Source organism: Alosa alosa, chromosome 11, assembly GCF_017589495.1.
Source record: "Alosa alosa isolate M-15738 ecotype Scorff River chromosome 11, AALO_Geno_1.1, whole genome shotgun sequence".
Classification (NCBI taxonomy): Eukaryota; Metazoa; Chordata; class Actinopteri; order Clupeiformes; family Clupeidae; genus Alosa; species Alosa alosa.
In genome coordinates this window covers 15,720,158-15,739,713 of record NC_063199.1, presented here as the reverse complement: position 1 = coordinate 15,739,713, position 19,556 = coordinate 15,720,158, and the positions used below count along the sequence as shown (strand labels likewise).

At 45.0% G+C, this 19,556-nt stretch overlaps 1 protein-coding gene across 1 annotated transcript; it reads right to left on the bottom strand.

The window, feature by feature from the left end:
• Positions 1–1,742: 1,742 nt before the first annotated feature.
• On the bottom strand, positions 1,743–5,627 carry c11h15orf39 (chromosome 11 C15orf39 homolog). The gene is made up of 3 exons (XM_048256984.1): positions 5,360–5,627; positions 4,084–4,121; positions 1,743–2,075 (listed from the first exon to the last, which is right to left on the bottom strand). The coding sequence occupies exons 1-3, from the start codon at positions 5,625–5,627 to the stop codon at positions 2,070–2,072; spliced, it is 312 nt and encodes a 103-aa protein (XP_048112941.1). The 3' UTR covers positions 1,743–2,069.
• Between the last annotated feature and the right edge of the window lie 13,929 nt (positions 5,628–19,556).

The window sequence follows — 19,556 nt, the reverse complement described above, 5'->3', positions numbered from 1 at the left end:
ACGTACTTCAGACCTAAATTCATTTAGGATCGTCAGACTCCTGAAGAGCAGTCTTCATGAAACTGGAGGAGTTTTTCTACGCACCTCTACTCAAGGCCAGGGTCAGAGAGTGGGCTACTACTGGGATTGCATTAGCTGGCATGTTCAATCAGAATCAGTTTTAAAATTGACAATATTCACATCTGATAAGGCACTCTATAAAATGTGATTTTTCACAGTGCAAAATTATGATTAAAGATTGACCAGTAAGTGGAAAAACATTTTAATGGCACTAACCCATTCCTTCTCTTAACAAGCTGGAGAATTCCCCAAGATACTCACACCCCACTTCAATAGGACAGAACAAAAAAGCTGAGATCACAAGCATCATCAGATCAAATAGACCATGTAAACAGAAGTTTAAACAATATATCACACAGTATTTTTCATATAAAAGTGACAGTATTGTTCCTTACACAGGAGTAAAATGATTATCATTCACAAGAATGATCACCCAATGATGGCAAATTTGTTAAAAATCCAGCAGAAGTCGAGGTCTCAAGTAAAGGATGAAGTTGATGCTCAATTTGAGGATTGTAGTAAACAGTATAAATTACATATTAAAACTGCCTTATCGAGGGAACAAGAAGGCACTACGTGAACGAGGTATTCCTGACAAGGTCCCCCCCACACACACACACACACACACACACACACACACACATAGACACATTCACACAGCGCACTCTTTGCCCGGCCCCCCAAAGTTTTACTGAAAGTCTTCCACCTTTAGCCAGCCCCTCTGGTAGTCCACAAGCAGCTCCAGGTAGTACCGCCACTCCGGCTCGCTGTCGTACTTGACCTCGAACACGGTCTTCAGGGGGTTGGGGTGGGGCTCGTGGACGCGAAGGACCACTCCATGGTACCACACCTCCGTCTTGTCCTTCTCCTCGTAAAGGTGGCGGATGCGCTTGCCCACCAGGTCAGGGAGGAAGGTGCTCCGCATGGCCTGCTGGGCCGACTGCACAGCCGAGCGCAGGACCCAGCGCCGCCGCCGGTCCGAGCGGTGGCAGGTGGACAGGTAGGGGCAGTAGCGGATCTTTGGGAGGGCAGAGCGGTCTTGGGAGGGCAGAGTGTCAGTGACTGGGGAGAGGGCACATGCTCGGAGGTGTCTCTTGCGTCTCTCCTCTCCCTCCCTCCTCCTGGAGCGACTCTGTTCCTTGCGCCTCCTCCTCCTCCTCTCCCTCTCTCCCTCCTCCTCCTCCCCTCCTCCCTGTGCCCACTCTCCTCTCGCTCCCTCTGGTGGTCTTTGTGTCTCCCGTTGCGCTTCTGATGCTCGTCCCGGTCCCTCTTTCGCCGATCGTCTCCGTCCCGGCATCGCTGGGGCTCACCCTTCCCCTCCACGGCGGGGTCAGTCAGGTCCGAGACGGCCTGGTAATGTGCCTCACTGCCGAAGACCTTCCTGAGTTTGAGGATCACCCCAGAATGGCTCCTGACAGCTCCTTGTGTTGTGGCCGATGTGGAGGAGTTGTTCGAGGACGAGGACTCGCTACAACAGGACGATGCGTATACACTGTCCATCTCAGCTGTTTTAACGTCGCCGTCACTATCCGCAGAGCCTGTTTCGTCCGAGGACACCGGACCACCCCAGGAGCTCCCCACCTCCTCTCCTCCTTGCTCCCCTTCTTTCTCCTCCTTCTGCTCCTCCTCCTTCTCCTGCTCCACTTCCTGTTCCTCTGGGACCATCTCCACTTTAATAGTCAGCCCCTCCTTGCTGTCCGTGGTGCACACCTCCCAGGCCACCTCCTCTTCCCCCCCAGCCAAAGAATTCACTATGGTCCAACGCATGGGTTCCTCCATGTTCTCCGATTCCTCTACAATCTCCTGTTCCTTCTCCCAGATCCCTGAAGGCACACCGATATCCCTCTGCTCAGCTTCCTGCTTCACCATGACACAGACCCCCTCAGGGCCCTGCATGCTTTTACAATCTGGTGGAGACGCCTCAGGACAGCAGGAGGGAGGTACATTTCCCAAGGTGTCTTTTCCTTCAGGAAGATCCTCTGGTTCGGTCTTGATTGACACATCAGGCGCTACATCTGCAAAACAACAAGATAAGGTGTCACACCTCTGAGTAAACAACCAATGAAAACATTAATAATGTCATTAATGGGTGTTTATTTGTATTAGTCTAATTAGACTTAGTTCAAAGGTCAGCTGTGGGCCAATCACCAGATGTAGGGTCTCATCCAGCATTCTGGGGTTGTGTTAAGTGTACAAGACAGCTGTGCTGTTTATTATAGCTCGCCACACTTAAAATACCAGTGATTCAGTCCTTTGGAAAAGACCAAAAACCTGTGCATGCACGCCTCATTGCTAAACAATAGTGTGGAGCATGCATTGCGCTGCAGGGGCCGCAACTGAAAGCAATGTGGCAAACAGCGTAACACGGTTGAGTGAGACAAGCGCATGGCAGAACATAATCACTGGCAGAACATAATCACCTGCTTTAAAGGCATCCAATTGTAGTAAGTAGAGTAATTGTATTTTACACAACTGCCGTTAATACCACTCATGGCTTGCACCCTTCCCCCTAGACACAGTACATGTGGATTTGTTTACAAACCAGCAAAGATAATCTCCAAAGAGCCTTGTCGATTGACAAGGTAATATTAAGCAATTTAGGAAAAATAGTAGGCTACTGCACAATTGCAGTTAAGCAATTTGTAGTTTTCCAGGTCAGGGGAGAGCAAGTTGCAGGGCTGGTTCTCTCTAGATGGCTAGACTATGTCTGTGACAAGTGACAACACAGGATGCCTTTAAATACAGACCTGCTAACCCAGAAAGTCAGACAGCTACATGCAACTTTATTTTGAGACACAACAGCACTGAACTCTTGCTGTAGTGATGAGCGTAGACCTGCGTACCACGAGGGTCAAGGCCACTGTAAAGCTTGTGGATTAGGAACACTGCCTTTGAGCACTACGCTTGAAAAAAGTGAAAGCTGTGAGGAGAAGCGAGTGAAAGAGTGAAATGATCAAGTAGAACTTAAAATAAGAATGCGAGAACAAAATTAATAAAGGCCACATTTCTGTGAGCTCTGGCAAAAACAAGCAAATGTTTTAACCAAAATCGTTCAAGCCAGATTTAGATTATTCTATTCAATTTGTCATATTTATATAGCACCATATAATTTGTCTCAAGGTGCTTTAGATAACCCACACACCAAGTACAGAGGTCGCCCATGTGAATTATGTTGTTTACCTCCTGAGACACTCTCAACCCAGATGCATGTTAGTTATCAGTAAGGCTTACTGAATAAATATGTTAAAGGGCATTTTTTGCCATATGTGTATTTCATCTCTTCACTCATTCATTTAAGTTGTCTGTATCCAAAATCCAAGAACATATCCCAGTTTCCCTACCATTCCTAAAGTTTTACACCTACAGTATCTGCACTCAAAAGTCTCACAAGAAGACTACACAACAAGAGGCTGTGATGAGGCTATTTGCCATCTGAGCAGTGGGAAAACTGAAACACACACACACACACACACATCTGGTTGGCTTGATAGTGTGTGTGTGTGTGTGTGTGTGGATATTAACAGCTGAATCTGAGTGTGACGAACCACAAGATGAGTCTTCCTGTTCCGACCGATGGAGCCTAAAGACTTACAGACCGCGGATGCCAAGTCCCGATCTTGCATCATTCATTACCTTCCCTGGCAGGATTTGAGTTTTTTTTTTTCATCTCAAAATCCCCCACACTACCCTCAGCTTGAGTCACAACTTTCAAATGTGTGCTACTGTGGTCTAACCAACAAAACTAGGGTATATATGGGTCCAACCGCCAGCAGTTTGATCACCAGATAGTTTGCATCTATGGTGTCCGACAGACTAGTCTACTTGACGGAAATACAGAAATGGACGAAAGGGTATATGCATTTACAGGAGGCAGATAGTAGCATTACATGTTGTTGACACATTGAGCTGAGCGTAACTGAGGACTAAGTGTGGCTGGCGATTTTTTAGAAGACTCAAAAAGCTGCTGTTGTGAGAGCTGCTTAGCAACATGGCGAACACAGAGAGCAGAAGGAGGAAGGATACCTGAGGTGTCTTTTTGGCAGCAACGTGGGAAGTGGAATCTGTGAAAAAGAAAATGTATACAGATATGGAATTCAAAACAAAAACAAAATGCAAAACATAAATGATATTATAGCTCAAATAAAACATGGATAACTTAAGAGAAACATGCAGTGGTTTTCAACCTTACATCTCCGGACTATTGCATAATTTGCTGCATAACTTGCTGCCTTTGACTGATTGCCTAAATGATGACAGGGCCATTACCAAACCTTTGTCTTTGTCTTATGCGCTCAATATGTCTTATGCGCTCAATATTGTCCAGTAACTCCTATTTTCCACTCCATCCTGCAGAGCATCCTTTTCAAATGCTTTGCAAAAACATTCCTCACACACAGAGGTTACCCAGACTGGTCAAACTCCGGCTGTATCAAACCCACTGGCCCTGCGTACTAACGAACGCTCCCTGTGCAGCGGCAGAAAATGTTCAGCTTCACTGATTTTGGTGTGGTTTTCACACACAAAACAAAAAAGCTGGATTTGCATTTGCTCAGTGCAAGGCAAATGGCTGATCGCAGTTGATAAAGTTCACGAGAAATCACACGAAGTCAGTAGTGACAGTTGTGTCAACTGAACAAGAGACCATTCGGCACCACGACTGGTCAAAAGAATGAGATGGGGGAGTGAGTAAGTACTTTATAGGCGAGCAGACTTGTAAGTGGCAAAACATTAGGCCTAGAACAGTGAAAAAGATATATTTTCTGCAAGTCACTAAGAATAAAAGCCTCTCTACATGAATAAATGTAAAAACAATAGGCCTGGTTTCGAGAAAATCCCATTATGCAGGGCTAGAATATCAGCTAAACATTACTGAGTGAGTGAGTGAGTGAGTGAGTGTGTGTGTGTGTGTTAGGTTTCAGACAGCTACATATGTTTTCACAAGGTTATTTATCTACACACTGCATTATACAGAACAGTACCGTACGTTCAATAGTATCAGTCTCATGCTAAACATCATCAAATACTGTCAACATTCACAGACTCAACTGTGTTTGTTAGCCAAAGTACCAAATAGTTTCCTTAAGCTATGGAACAAAACCAAATTGTGAGAAACTGCCATACAATGCCAGCTGCATTTTCACAATACCCTGAAATGCTCCACCTGATTGTTACTCACTGAAAAGTGAATTTGACTTCTAAGTAACTAAGTAAACAGGCTGGCCATTACCACAGCGATACTGTACGCATGAACAACTTCACAAACCACAGATATGTAGCCAGTTGACCCATCTTTACTCACCTAGGGCCTTACAGACGCTGGTGTAGTAGAACAGGTTGAGCACGTCGGCGTAAATATCTGGTAGGTGTCGGAGCGACAGCAGCCTGCGGAGCTTGGACGAGCATGCCCGCTTCTGCAGCTGGGTCAGGTGCTTCTCCTCCGAGAGGGTGGTGGGGCGCAGCTCCACCCGATGCTCCTGCAGCACCTGGTCGATGAAGGTACCGTGCACCTGCGGGAACAGCCCCTCCTTTACCACCAGCATGGGGACGAAGATGCCGCCGGCCCGCATCACGTGCGGGAACGGGCACTCCCCGTGCGCCTCGTAGCCCTTCAGCTTGCCCAGGAGCTTCTGCAGGGTCAGCGACCGCTCGCCCGTCCTCGCCCACACCTCACGGGCCCCTGGCGCCCACCATGGAGGCCACCCTCTGGTGCTTATCGGGCGGGTATGTGGTTTTGTTGCCCAGCTCCATCTTGAAAAGCCAGTCGCGGAGCTCTTGAGGAGGGGTCTGCGTGGCGAGGGTGTAGATCAGCCTGCACAGGGACTGGTGCAGCTCCATAAACTGGTGCCGTGCCTGCCTTTGCACGGAGGCGTCCGGTGTGGGGTCAGCGGGGGACTGGGGCGCCGTCGGCAGAGCGGGGAATTTCAGGAGCGGCGGTGGCGGTAGAGGGACGGGTCTGACAGACGTCTGCAGGACCTCAGGGAGGACGATGTTGTAAGTGGAGAGTTTCAGGCACTGCGGGGGAATGTTCTGAAGGTCCACTCGGATTGGTTGGTTCATTTGGGGCGAGGGCACTGATTTCAGGGCAAGGTTCTGAAGGTCCATTTGGATGGGGTTCGTTTGGGGCGAGGGCACTGATTTCAGGGCAAGTGTCACTGGTGGTGGTGATTTCACAACAGGTCTGACCACAGGAGCAACGTCTTCGGTGCCTTTATTGGAAGACGCGGTAGTCTCGGTGTTGTGCCCTGAGGTAACCTCAACTTTACACTTCGCCACAGCATCCTCAGCCAGTATAGGAGAGCGTCTATCTGTCTGTTGATCTGTTTTCAGAGCAGACCTGCACTCACCTTCTGTGGCATCCGTACAAGACTCCCTCTTGATGATTTGTCTGTTGCATAGACTATTCTCTACTGCGTGCTCCCTCGGATGGTCTGTTTTCTCCGTTTTCAGTGTCACAGTTTCTGTGGTTTCCTCGGAACCGTCCGCAGAGTATGAATTACGCGAATCGCAACGTTCACGTTTTCACGTTTCCCTCTGAGATCTCAGGATCTTGTTTGGGCGTGCCAGGTAGTTGCGGAGAGTCCTCGGCGCTGTTGCATCGCTTGACCATGGGCAGCACGCCTGCAGCCTCCAAGTAGAGCTTATAAGGAGCCAAGCTGAACACCTGGTTGATGACTGGCATCGGTGGAGATGCGGCTGGCTTGGGCAAGGCTGCAGTCTCCTGGACCATATCGATCTTTTTCCGCTTTTTAGCGGTCACTTCCACCTCATACACATCAGCGCCGCCACTGGATACTTTGTCCCTAGCGTTGAGCTGTGTTTCACAGTGTGACTTCGCCAACGAGTCCCCATAATGCGCCTTTGGGTCTGACATGTCGGACGGCTGCTTGTCAGAAGCACTGTATTTCCCAGCAACACCCACAGGGAAGTGTGTGGCACCCATGTAGTAACCTGGAGGCATTTTCACACTGCCTGCATGGTGTAACTTTGAACTCCGGTGTTCGGGCATATGAGGCACAACCCCAGAAAGACTGGAAGGCACTGGGAACTGGCACGGAGACGACCCCGGCTGCCCCCTGTGTAGGGAGTAATCGAGTGGCTTCTCGGTGTGGCGAGGTGGGAGGGGGCACGAGGGAGGCCTTACGGGTGCGGTTTTTGGATGGCTATCGTTTAGATGCATCTGGTAAGGCCGGTAGGCCAGGTGGTCAAAGTTTCTGGGCGCGAAGCGGTATCTGGGAAACCGTACGTGACAGTGCGCAGGAGGGCTGGCGAAGACGGTGGATGGGACGTGTTGGGGGAGCGAACACTGGATGGGAGAGCTGAGCACGTCCCGTCTCTCGGGAGACGGCGAGGGCGTCCCGTCGCTGTACTTCCTCCTCACGTCCGCTGTGCAGCGGAGGCTTTCTGCGCCTCCATGTGATCCTGAGGAGGATAGTACGCCCTCGAGCGCTGGGGAACCTGCACGTAGCTCGGATGGTGGGAGTACTCCGGGTACACTTTGCGAGGAACACCATACTGAGCGCTGAGCGGATCGTACATGTGCGGATGGGAGGAGGGGAAGCCGGGATACTCCTTAGAGGGGAACTGAAAGCGCTGGCAAGGATCTGGGGGGGCACCAATAAATGGCGCACTGCTCGTGGGGCTGCATGCATAGCTACTGTGATTCACATCGCTGTAGACCGATCCTCGCCGGTTCAGAAAAGTGTCCAGGTCACAGAATTCCTCAGAGGCCACCTCTTTCCCAGCCGCTCTCTCCGCACGGGGCTCTGCATGCAAGCCTCTCTGCTCGAGCAGCATCTCGAGGTCCTTCCTTGACGGAGTGAGAGGCACGGCACTACTGTACCCCATCAGCCACTCGTCCTCGTAGATGCTTGTGGGCGTCCTGTGCAGGCCCTGCTCCATGGTGTTGTAGCCGGCCGTGCAGCGCATGTCCGAGCAGCAGGCGTTGTGACCGTACACTGGCTTGGGAATGGCCAACCCCACCGGGCTCTCTGTCTGCGGGGAGAGGTTAGCGCCTGCCAACCTCTGACGCCTCATAGCAGAAGGTGTAACCGAGCTGGGGCTGCTGCTGCTGCAATGGGCCTGGCTCCTGTCAGGGTAATAACCTGCTACCGCGTGCATCCGTTTACCAGCCAGCTCCTGCGCCACAATCAGAGGAGAGCAGCCGGAGCCCGCCGGGAGTGACACCTTCTCGTGGCGGTAAACGATCGGACTCCTAATTGAGCCCTCTGTGGCGGCTGTGGGCACGGTGGGGCTGCTGCTGCTGCTGCTGCTCCCCAGATAGGCCATCGAGGGGCTCCACGGGACGCCAGCTCTCCCCGCCCCGTCTTGCCCGCAGAGGTGATAGGAGAAATAGGAGCCGTTGTACTGCATCGCCTCACTGTGGGGGTACCGGGGGAGGGGGCCTGGCATGGGGCGCTCCAGGGAAGCCGTAGCCATCGCCATCGTGCCCACCGGCCCATCGAGCCCGAGAATCTGCTGCGGGGACACAGAGGACATGAAGCCCTGGGCTGGCTTGCTCATCATGCTGTCCGGTAGCTGGGAGGGTCTGATCATGGCAAACCTGCAAAACAGAATAATTTTTTTTAAAAAACATTAAAAAAAAAAAAAAACATTTAAAAGGAATGCATAAAATAGTCAAATCCCATAATATTCCCAGGCTATGGTATCTCACCGTGTCTGCTACTAACAGAATGGAAGGGTGAGAAATAGATAGACAGAAGAAGAAGAATGTATAAACACCAAAGGAATGATAACAATAATAAAAAGCTATGTCCTGGCACTTTCACCAATGTTCTAAATTTTAAGACATAAAAGACTTTTTCAGGCCTGGAAATTTAAAGCATGTGACTTTCTAAGAATTTCCATTACCGTTGTGAACCCTGAGAGTCCCCCTTATAGCAGCACAGTAAATGTTTGCGTCGGACATGACAAACATGGCCAGACAGCGTCAGAGTGGCATCGACCTCTAGCCAGTCTCAACCAACACCAGGCCCATCAAAGCAGCCGATGACGCAATCACCCATGGAACACAGAAGTATTCATGGCTGCGGTCCAAAACTGAAGTTTGACCATGAGAAACTTCACCAGCTAGCCTAAATATATTTCTCACTGGCCTGTTGCACCTTGTACACCATTTATTGAGCCAAGACAAGAATCATTTCTTTGCTTTTGTCCTCAACGACTGGTCTGATTTTTCAATCACATAATGTATAGGCTACTACACATAACAACAACAACAACCTACAATAAGTATAATAATGTGTATGTTTTGTATTTATTGCAGTCTTTTATTTAATTCACACTATATTTCACTGTTTACAACTGAAGTGACACATTCATATAAAGACATGAAAGAAGATTATTGTTTTGTCATTATGACTAATCTACCTACATTGATTCATTTTTTTATCCAATTCTCTAAGAGCCATGCTATATTCTATCCTTTAACTTGCATCAGATCTACAATACCAAAAGGAGTAGCCTATTGTAAAGAGACATTTTTACCTGGGGTGAACTTGGCTATATAAGCTCCTTGAGGTAAATTCTAAAAGGAAGAAGCCACACTCAGATGCTTAACTTACTAATGTGATGGGAATAAAAAGTGAGGTCTTTCTATTTTCCTGACGTGATTTTATAACAACTTTGATTTCACACAGGTCATGTTATATGTAAACATGACCAGACCTCTTACATTTAGATGCTGCAATAAATAGTGAAGAACTTGTAGAAAATGTGAAATCAGAGAACATGTTGAACTGATGGCTGCACATGAAATTAAGTACCATGGCTGTTATTCTACAAGTTCTTCTATTTTTTCAGATCAACCTGTTCTTTGATGTCCCATTTATATAAATAAATCACATACTAAGGCCTATTTGAAAGGCCATTTTTAAAAATAAATGTCTGTACTATGGGTACATAAGTCTAACCACGCAGGAGCGGTGCTGCACTCTCCCCAGCTATGGCATGTGCTTTGACGTGGCACAACTTTACAGGTGTGCCGTGTGGCTCAGATAACGACCACAAACAGCATCACGCCCACCTCCATTTTCCGTTAGGCGGCTCGCCCAGCCAAACACAGCTTCCTGTGAGGCGCTAACATCAGGATGAGGGGGCAGCGTGTAGACTGGCCTTGAAATCAAAACCCCAAGCAAAAGCAGGAATTGAGTATTTAAAGTACAACAAAGTACATTTTTACTCAAAGTTTCATCTTGACTGCAAGTTCACCCTGATTCATTTGAGAAGCACCACCATGAGAGGTCATTACGCAGTGATCAGTAAATCAGACTGCTGGTGGAATCCATTTTGAGTGTATGCATGTTAAAGTAAAAATATCTACTCTATATTTACTGCCAGCGTATCGATAAAGTATCACAAGCATTTGCCGATACAATATTTTGATTGACTACTAGAGGTCATACTGACTGACTTTATACCTGCACAATTATAAATTATAGGCTACGTTTTTGTTTCCTGATTATTTTGCTGAGAGTTCATCTTCACTGTCAACTTAAATGAGGGAAAAGCAATCAGTACTAGCAAAGACCATTAGTCAGGCTTGAATAAATGCAGTGTCATGAATCATGATTAATCCTTCCTGTCCTAAAACAAACAAAGAGTATCCGTTATGAATCCATAAAGAGAACTGTGTCACAGGTTTAACGAGAGTAGAGTAGAAAAACTCTTACTGTACATGAGAATCGTGACCTCTGTGGTGAGACCGCAGTACCTCTTCTGACATTTCTGACTAAAATTCTATTCTCATTTTCACAGCCACTTCGATGCAATGGTAGATGAAGAAAGCATCCTTCAGATAGCACAGACATGACTCAAGACAAAACATCATATGGCCAATTGAACCAATTTCACGCAAATATGATTGGTTAACTGTATTTTTGCCAGTCTGCCTTTGTCGTCCTCTTCATTGCTCTTATGACTACCATGAGAGGGGCGGGAAAAAACTGCCAGACTGCCCTGATGATGCAGTCATTTCAAAAAAAGAACAGGCTATTTTTCCTAATTTTGTTGTCTTTTTAAAGTCCTCAAAACATTTTCTAGAGGTGATAATCCAATCTCTACCATCATTCATAATGAAGCCTTGCAAGAGAAACATCAACATTTGGTAACCCCCAGAATATAAGTATTAAACTGAAACACACATACATTAGCCCAGTGTGTTCTGTAAACTACAGACCTAAACAAAACTGCTGAATCTGGAAAAACAAACCTCAGCCACTGTCTACTGCTGAATCAAACCTCTATGACTTGACTTTTAATTGTGAAATGTTAGTTAACTGCACAAGAATGGTGCTTGGTCAGTGTCACGTTGATAAAAAAAATAAAAATAAAATAAGAAATGCATTACTACCCCAACACTGGAGGGACATTTGCACACCAATCCCAGAGACTAAATTATGGGCTATAGGAAAACTGTTCACAAATACTGTGAAGAGAACCAAATATATATGTTCCTTCTAAAAATGCTAACACTCTGAAGGTTTTGTGCTGTACCACTCTGGCTGCCACTGGTACACACCACTTCTCATGCTCATGTGAATTGTCTTTGTGCTACTTTCCTTCTCACTTACAGTCCCCCCCCCCCCCCCCCCCCACACACACACACACACACCCCACACACACACACACAAATACAGGCCTACAATGCACTATTCTCTTCATCTGATGCTCTTCTCCATTTTGATACACTGAAATGTCATGCATGAGTCTGATACATGCAAAGGCCAATTATTCTGATATATAGGCTACTGAGTGATTCCTGTAAGAAACGTTGAAGCTTTTGAGAACATACTACTGGGTATTCCCCAGACCTGCCACTGGATCTTTAGCTCTAGAACTCAGATAGGTCGAGATACATCCTGTTTTCATTCAGGTATGAGTTCGAGCTACATCCTGGAGAGGTTTTCCTTTTCAACTGGAAATATTTTTTGAGCTTGAGTTGCATTGAAGAATATTTCCACACTAGCAAAAAGTTAGCAAGACAATGACAAAGACAGGGGCAGTATTGTCTACGTTCAGACTTCAGGAGCCGTATCCCATTTGGACTACAACCTGTAATTAAAGCCATAGATCAAAATATAAACAAACGTCATATTCCTAAATCTTGCCTAGCACTGAAAAGGGGTGGCATATTATATCATGCTACGCCAAAAACCGGGTGACTAATTCGACGTAAGAGCACAATGTTTAAATGCAACAAGCTATAATACTTTGCATGTAGCCTACCTATGTGCTAGAGAGACTGTATGCAAATGCTCTTACTGCTAACAACGTTTACATCACTCTGCAGAAGGTCACTCAGTCCGTTTACGTTGACCCCCAACTTGCCACGACTTGTCTTATTGAGTTTCTATCAAACAAACACACAAAAAACCCAGAGAGGAAAAACACGAAAATGATGGTAATTATCTTGACAAATTAATTTTGCTGATTTAAACTTTACGAAATAGGCCTACCAATTTTCCCTCAGACGTCCTCCTTGTATCAATGCATAGCCTACTCACGTGGTTAAGAGACGCACATCTCAACATTTAACATAGCAGTTTGGCCGCACAGGAAATTAACTTGTCCACGCACATTTTCAAACAAACCGCTGCAGTATAACAAACACAAAGGGAAAGTTCTAAGTTCAGTGTTGCCAAAATACACTGTTGACTAACATCCGAATTTAGTTAGTCAGAAAGCATATCTAAGCTTGTCCTTACCTGAATGATGGTTAGGCTACTGCTTATGTCTCAAACCGTATCTCATAATTGTACCCAGACATTGAGCCAACTAAATGTAAGTCTCTTGTAGTTAATGAAAGTTAATTCCTTCGCTCAAAAACAAAAGAATGCGGCGTTTCCATGCTAGGCAGTCTCGTCACAGGAAGGCTGTTCATCTCAGCAGTGTTTTGAACGGCATACTCGCTCAAAGTCCTCCAATTTGACGAGCCGCGTAGTTCAACAGCCAAAGAGACACGAGAGAGAAGGCGGGGTCAAGGATTCATCTCACGTCATGAATTAATCATCTTGATTTCAAACCAACACTCTCCAAACACCACCAAATTCTCACCATGTAGGCTTTTACGCTCAATGACTTGGTTGGGAACTGGGAAAAGTCAGTGACATCCAGGGCTACAGTGAAAAAAACAAAAATAGAACAGCAACCTTCGAGGTAGGCTATTTTTTCCTTTTCTTTATTTCTGTATGAGATTGTCAGATCGGATCCGTCTCAGAACAATGATCTTAAATTTCTAGAGGTCTGGGAAATGTTGCTTGTAGGCTAGGCTAAAACAAAAGTGACCTCATGTAACCCATCACATTCCTTTTGGCTAGATTCACGTGACAGGATGAGGTAATTTCTTTCCCTTTTTTTTTCCAGGCCTGTGTGAATGTAGCCCAACTTTTTAAATCAGATTTTAGTCACTTCAGCTAAGTATCCGACTTTTTGGCATATCTGATCAGAATATAGATCTTCCTGACTGGCCGCATTAGGCAAAGTGATCAGATGTGTGAGTGTGTGGTATTATCCGGAGAAAACCTATGTACCACTGTGCAGTAGAAGTCAGATGTCTGATACCTGACTCTGACAGCTTCTCATCTCAGGCAATTTTTCCTGGTGCAGTTTTATCTGACACAGATTTTCCTGACCCTTTTTTTTATCTGACGGTGTAATTCCATAAAATAACAGAAGTTTTCCTGAGACCTGATGGCTTTTCATCTGATGTCTGACACCTGACTCTGACATCTGAGGATGTCCCTAATATGTAGGATACACCGTACACATAAGCACCTGTTCGTTGGAACTTGCCCAAAACACAAGACCCCAAGGTAAGCACCTAATGTCCACAGGCCCGAGCCTAACCCATCTGCATGAGGATGAGACAAAAGTTAACAAATATCACAAGGGTTCTGCATATCATCACGGCACTCATGAATATTTGGACTGCAGCCATCAAGATGGTCCGTCTCATCCTTGTTACTTACTTCAAAAATATGTCAAATACAATTGAGAATACAAAGACACATTTTGTGTGGTTTGGCCTATTTAATAAGCTATATTGCTCACCTATTTGTAGCCTACTATGTTTGCATAGCTTGACTCCAGTTCACAAATTTAATTTCAACACTGTTGATTTCACCAATTATTCCATTCATCGTCATCATACGACTAAATTATAAAGCAACATTGTTCTGTTAGCTATTTTAAAAAAACATTTGAATCACTGTTGGTCTGCCACACCCAGATGCAATAATTTTTTATCATTGTTGCATCATGTACCCAGTAAGTGTCTGTTGGTAGAATCTAATTGTCTGTCTCTTGGGATCCATGTTGGATGCTGTGCAGTCTAAACACGACGCTGCCCTCCAGCAGACCCCTGGGGTCCACAAGCTGTGAAACGCACGCTGGCGGTGAGGGGTTTGCTGGAGGGCTTCATCCCCAAAGACCGTGCCTCAAATCTTCCAGTATCTGTGGTTACCATGGCGATGAACCTGAAAGGCAATCAAACAGTGGCACCCGTCTCCCCTTAAAGAGACCATAATTAAAGAATTCCCACAATTACAGTGGAAACATGCACAATAATGCAGAGTGACTGTGATATTGTTCATAATTAGGCCGTCTGCTCCCTTATCGTCAGTGCTTGTGATGCACTGTATTTTAATAAAGAGTTTGAATTAAAGGGTTGCACTCTATGCATATAAAAGTGCTATAAATAAAAGTGACTTGACTTGACTTAATATATGATGCTAAGCTGTCAATTAGCAAGATTTGACACTATATTATGTGCAAAAGAACAAACAGTTAGAACGAATATGGCTATCGTCAATGAATAAATTGAGAACATACACCTACATACCATACCCAACAGGCAAAAGCTACAGCTAAAATAATAACCCATCTGAGAAGAAAGCATGATGCATGAATACCTTTATCGAATGATATGTGATTGTATATGCATAATCACAGATATCCATTCATGCTTTGGTGAAACCCTCAGGTCACTAGTTCTTGCTTGATGTATCCCTGTGATATTATTAATTTCTTTAATGTGATAGAATAGATTATTTGAGAGTGCCTATACATGAAAGGCTCACCCCCCCCATTTATGCTTGTCTTCTTCAAAGCACTTCCAGAGCATTCCCTAGTGTCTCTGATGTCAAGAGGAGGTTAAGCGAAATGTCAGTGCATTGCATAGGGTGAAAGATGTATGGTTTCTTCCATACATGCTCTGGACTCTAAGGTGCGGAGAACATGTAAAGATTAAGGCCACCCTTCTACAGGAATGTGATTGCTCCTGCAGCTCAACACCAAGATTGTGGGTTCAGTTTGTAGTTTCTGGAAATGATAACCTAGACCTTTAAAATTTCAAGTCTCCATCCAACACAATTTACCTGTTTACCAATCTGTGTGTTTGGACAGCCATCCTCTACAGAAAATGGTAAAATCACCATTGACATTTTCTTTTCTACTCAAAGAGGGACATATACTAATAGTCTGGATTATAGCCAGGAAAGTCAAGCAATTCTGCATGTCACCGAGTATATCTATTACCCCTTGTCCCCTGGTGGAAAAGGGATGTGTTTCTAGGGTCTGAGCTTTAAGCAGGTCTGGCCAAATTGGCACCTGATTTGGAGCAGCAACTATGCAGAATTTGTCAGGAATGTATATGTGCTGGAACTCACCAACAAAGCCTGTCAGTGTCATTCAGAAGTCTGAAGATTTTCCTGGAGCTATTTGAGACATCCACACTGGAAAGGCATCCAGCTTGAAGCGTCAACACAATGTCCGAGTCAGGTCAACACAATGCTCCTCTCACAATGTTTTTTCATGGTGAATCGTAGAAATAAAGTGGAAAAAAGCTGTTGCTCGACCAAGTAAACCCATGCATTCATAGAGCTCAAAGATCAACCATTTCTGGCCAAGTCGCTGGGACAATTGCCAGTTACTGGCCCCATATGCACTGCATGTTTTTCTGGTGGACCCCATGCCTTCTGTTAGAGGAGAAGACAAGTGAGGAGAGAAAAGAATTGCTTTTACTGTCATTATACATATAATCAACAAACTTGAGATTGACACTCTTTTGTGTAGACTTGGAGGCACAGCACATATAATAAAACATATAATAAAACATAAGATAAAACATAGGACAAAATGAGAATTGTAATCATATTAACTACAATAAATAATCTGCATAAAATCAGCGTGGATGCGTTCTTCGTTTGACACTCTGGAATAGTGATGTTAGAATAGAGGCTTTTGTTTGTCTCGTCCCACCTTAGACCACCCTCTCTCTGTCTAGTTTTTGTGTTGCTCTTCACCCTGCCATAAGGGCTTATTCTAGTGTTTTAGTTGGTTCGAGTCTTTGATCATTTCACTCAAGGTCTAGGTTTGTATGCACTGGATGGGCCTTATTGATTTACCTGTGTTTACTTTAATTCACTGGAGTTTATTTTTAACCATTGATAAGTCATTCATGTCGATGTTTCCACAGTGTAAGGGTTCACAGGACTGAATCCAATGGAGCTGTGCAGAGAGAGAAAGATAGCTGTGAACATGTGATGAGCCAGCTACTTATGTCAGTGACATACCAACAGACTGACACCCGTTTCAGGATTTCCTGAACATTCTGCAGACTCTCTCCTTCCTTGCTTCCTTCCTTCCTAGATGAACGAATATCAAAGCTGCAAACATTGTCTTTTGTTGTTTGAACTGGAATTCTTCTTGTTTCTTACTTATGTGTCTACATGGGTTTATGTACGCCACAACTGAGAGTATAAGATTAATCAATTGTGCTAATACTGATTTATGCAGATGGAGGAAAATGAGCATTAATGAACAATGTTATAGAAGTGAGGTGAGCCTGTCAGCACACAACAAACAGCATCACTCAGGTGAGGTGTTAGCAGAATGCGTTGCCAGGTGTCTGGTGACAGTGCTGTGCCACCCCACCCCCACCAGGGCCCTGGATGAGCACACAGACTCACAGAGTTACATCAGCTGAACCGCATGAGAGCTGGGAGATGGCACAGGGGCATTCCTTGGCACCATCTCAGATGTGTGCATGCAAACACACACGTACATGTACACAGGCGTGTGTAAAAGCAGGAAGTGTCAAAGGTGTTTACGTGACAGTTACAGTAAACACACAACAGTCTTTTGGGGGCAAAGACCTGAGTCTGGTTGTTGCTTTAAAACCGACAACTAGTAGCTCTGTGAATAAGATGTACATCCAAAGTATAGGGTTCTCTTGGAAATAAGGGTAGAAAGAATCATTCCATGATAAAGAGCAATCCAGGAATATGGGTGTCTCTAAGTGCCTTACTGCTAGCTAGACTTATGCTCAGTATGTAAATAATGGTCATTTATTCAAATCATGCTGAAGCCTGTTCAGGGAAACTTTGTGTGTGTTATGTGTGTGTGTGTGTGTGTGTGTTCGTGTGTGCGTATAGTTGTGTGATAGCTGACACGTTACACGTGGTTCATGCAGTTGATGCAACATTTGCTTGTTCAGCACACACAAGTCTATTGTTAGGCAAGGAGAAGAGCAGACTGAGTTTACCATAACTTGATGAAGTAGACATGGGAATCCCTGACTACTAAGCCCTGCCCTGCTGTCCTGTTAACAGGTTTTCAATAATAGCTGAGGTGATGGTCCCTCTCATTGACTTTGATTTTGAATCGGAGAATGGCACCTGTGACAGAGAGCTTGAAAACAAAGCACTCCCTGCAGTCATGTCACACACACACATGCACACACACACTCCCTACAGGCATGTCACACACACACACACACACAGGCATGTCCTCAGAGAGGAAACACCTTTCATTTCCACTTGACTCTCCCTCCTCTCTCTTGCTCTCTCTCTCTCTCTCTCTCATACACATACTCTAATAAATAATCCTATTTGTCTATCTGTCCCTCCCTCCCTCTCTCCCTATCACTCCCCCTCTCTCTCCCTTCCCCCCTTCTCTCTCTCTTCTCTTTCTCTCTTATACATACATACCTAATAAATAACTTATTTGTCTATCTGTCCCTCCCTCCTCTTCTCCCTATCACTCCCTCTCATACACATACTCTAATAAATAATCCTATTTGTCTATCTGTCCCTCCCTCCTCTCTCTTGCTCTCTCTCTCTCTCATACACATACTCTAATAAATAATCCTATTTGTCTATCTGTCCCTCCCTCCTCTCTCTTGCTCTCTCTCTCTCTCTCTCTCTCTCTCTCTCTCATACACATACTCTAATAAATAATCCTATTTGTCTATCTGTCCCTCCCTCCTCTCTCTTGCTCTCTCTCTCTCTCATACACATACTCTAATAAATAATCCTATTTGTCTATCTGTCCCTCCCTCCTCTCTCTTGCTCTCTCTCTCTCTCATACACATACTCTAATAAATAATCCTATTTGTCTATCTGTCCCTCCCTCCTCTCTCTTGCTCTCTCTTCTCTCATGCATACTCTAATAAATAATCCTATTTGTCTATCTGTCCCTCCCTCCTCTCTCTTGCTCTCTCTCTCTCTCATACACATACTCTAATAAATAATCCTATTTGTCTATCTGTCCCTCCCTCCTCTCTCTTGCTCTCTCTCTCTCTCTCTCATACACATACTCTAATAAATAATCCTATTTGTCTATCTGTCCCTCCCTCCTCTCTCTTGCTCTCTCTCTCTCTCTCTCATACACATACTCTAATAAATAATCCTATTTGTCTATCTGTCCCTCCCTCCTCTCTCTTGCTCTCTCTCTCTCTCATACACATACTCTAATAAATAATCCTATTTGTCTATCTGTCCCTCCCTCCTCTCTCTTGCTCTCTCTCTCTCTCATACACATACTCTAATAAATAATCCTATTTGTCTATCTGTCCCTCCCTCCTCTCTCTTGCTCTCTCTCTCTCTCATACACATACTCTAATAAATAATCCTATTTGTCTATCTGTCCCTCCCTCCTCTCTCTTGCTCTCTCTCTCTCTCTTTAAGCTGTGCACATTGAATACAAGTTATATGATGCCATTCAAACAGGTTACGGTTCAATACATCGCAATGGCAACAAAGTAGATCCTTATGGTAACCTCTGATTTAGCTTTGACATGACTGGTACACTGCTTCAAGGCAAAAAGAGGTTCCATTTCCAGATAGTTTGACAGACTCAGTTGAGAACTGAGAACACACTAGATTTGCTACTCCATTTAACTCTTTGAAAGGTCGAAGAACCAGCACAAGTCTCTTAGGTTCATTATTCTTGTAATTTTTATGTCTGTTTTAAGCTGCAAGAAGCACCTGACAAGGGGTCATCATTCTTCATCACCATGCATTAAACTATCAGTCTATCAACAACTTTTAAACAATCTACTTTGTTGTTTGTGTGTGGGCTGTTCATTGTTATGAAATTATTTTAACCCAGACCCAGGTACAACTCATAATAATATGAGTTACAATTTGCAATATCACTTGTTCTATGACACAACATATTTTACATGTCTGAACTTAATT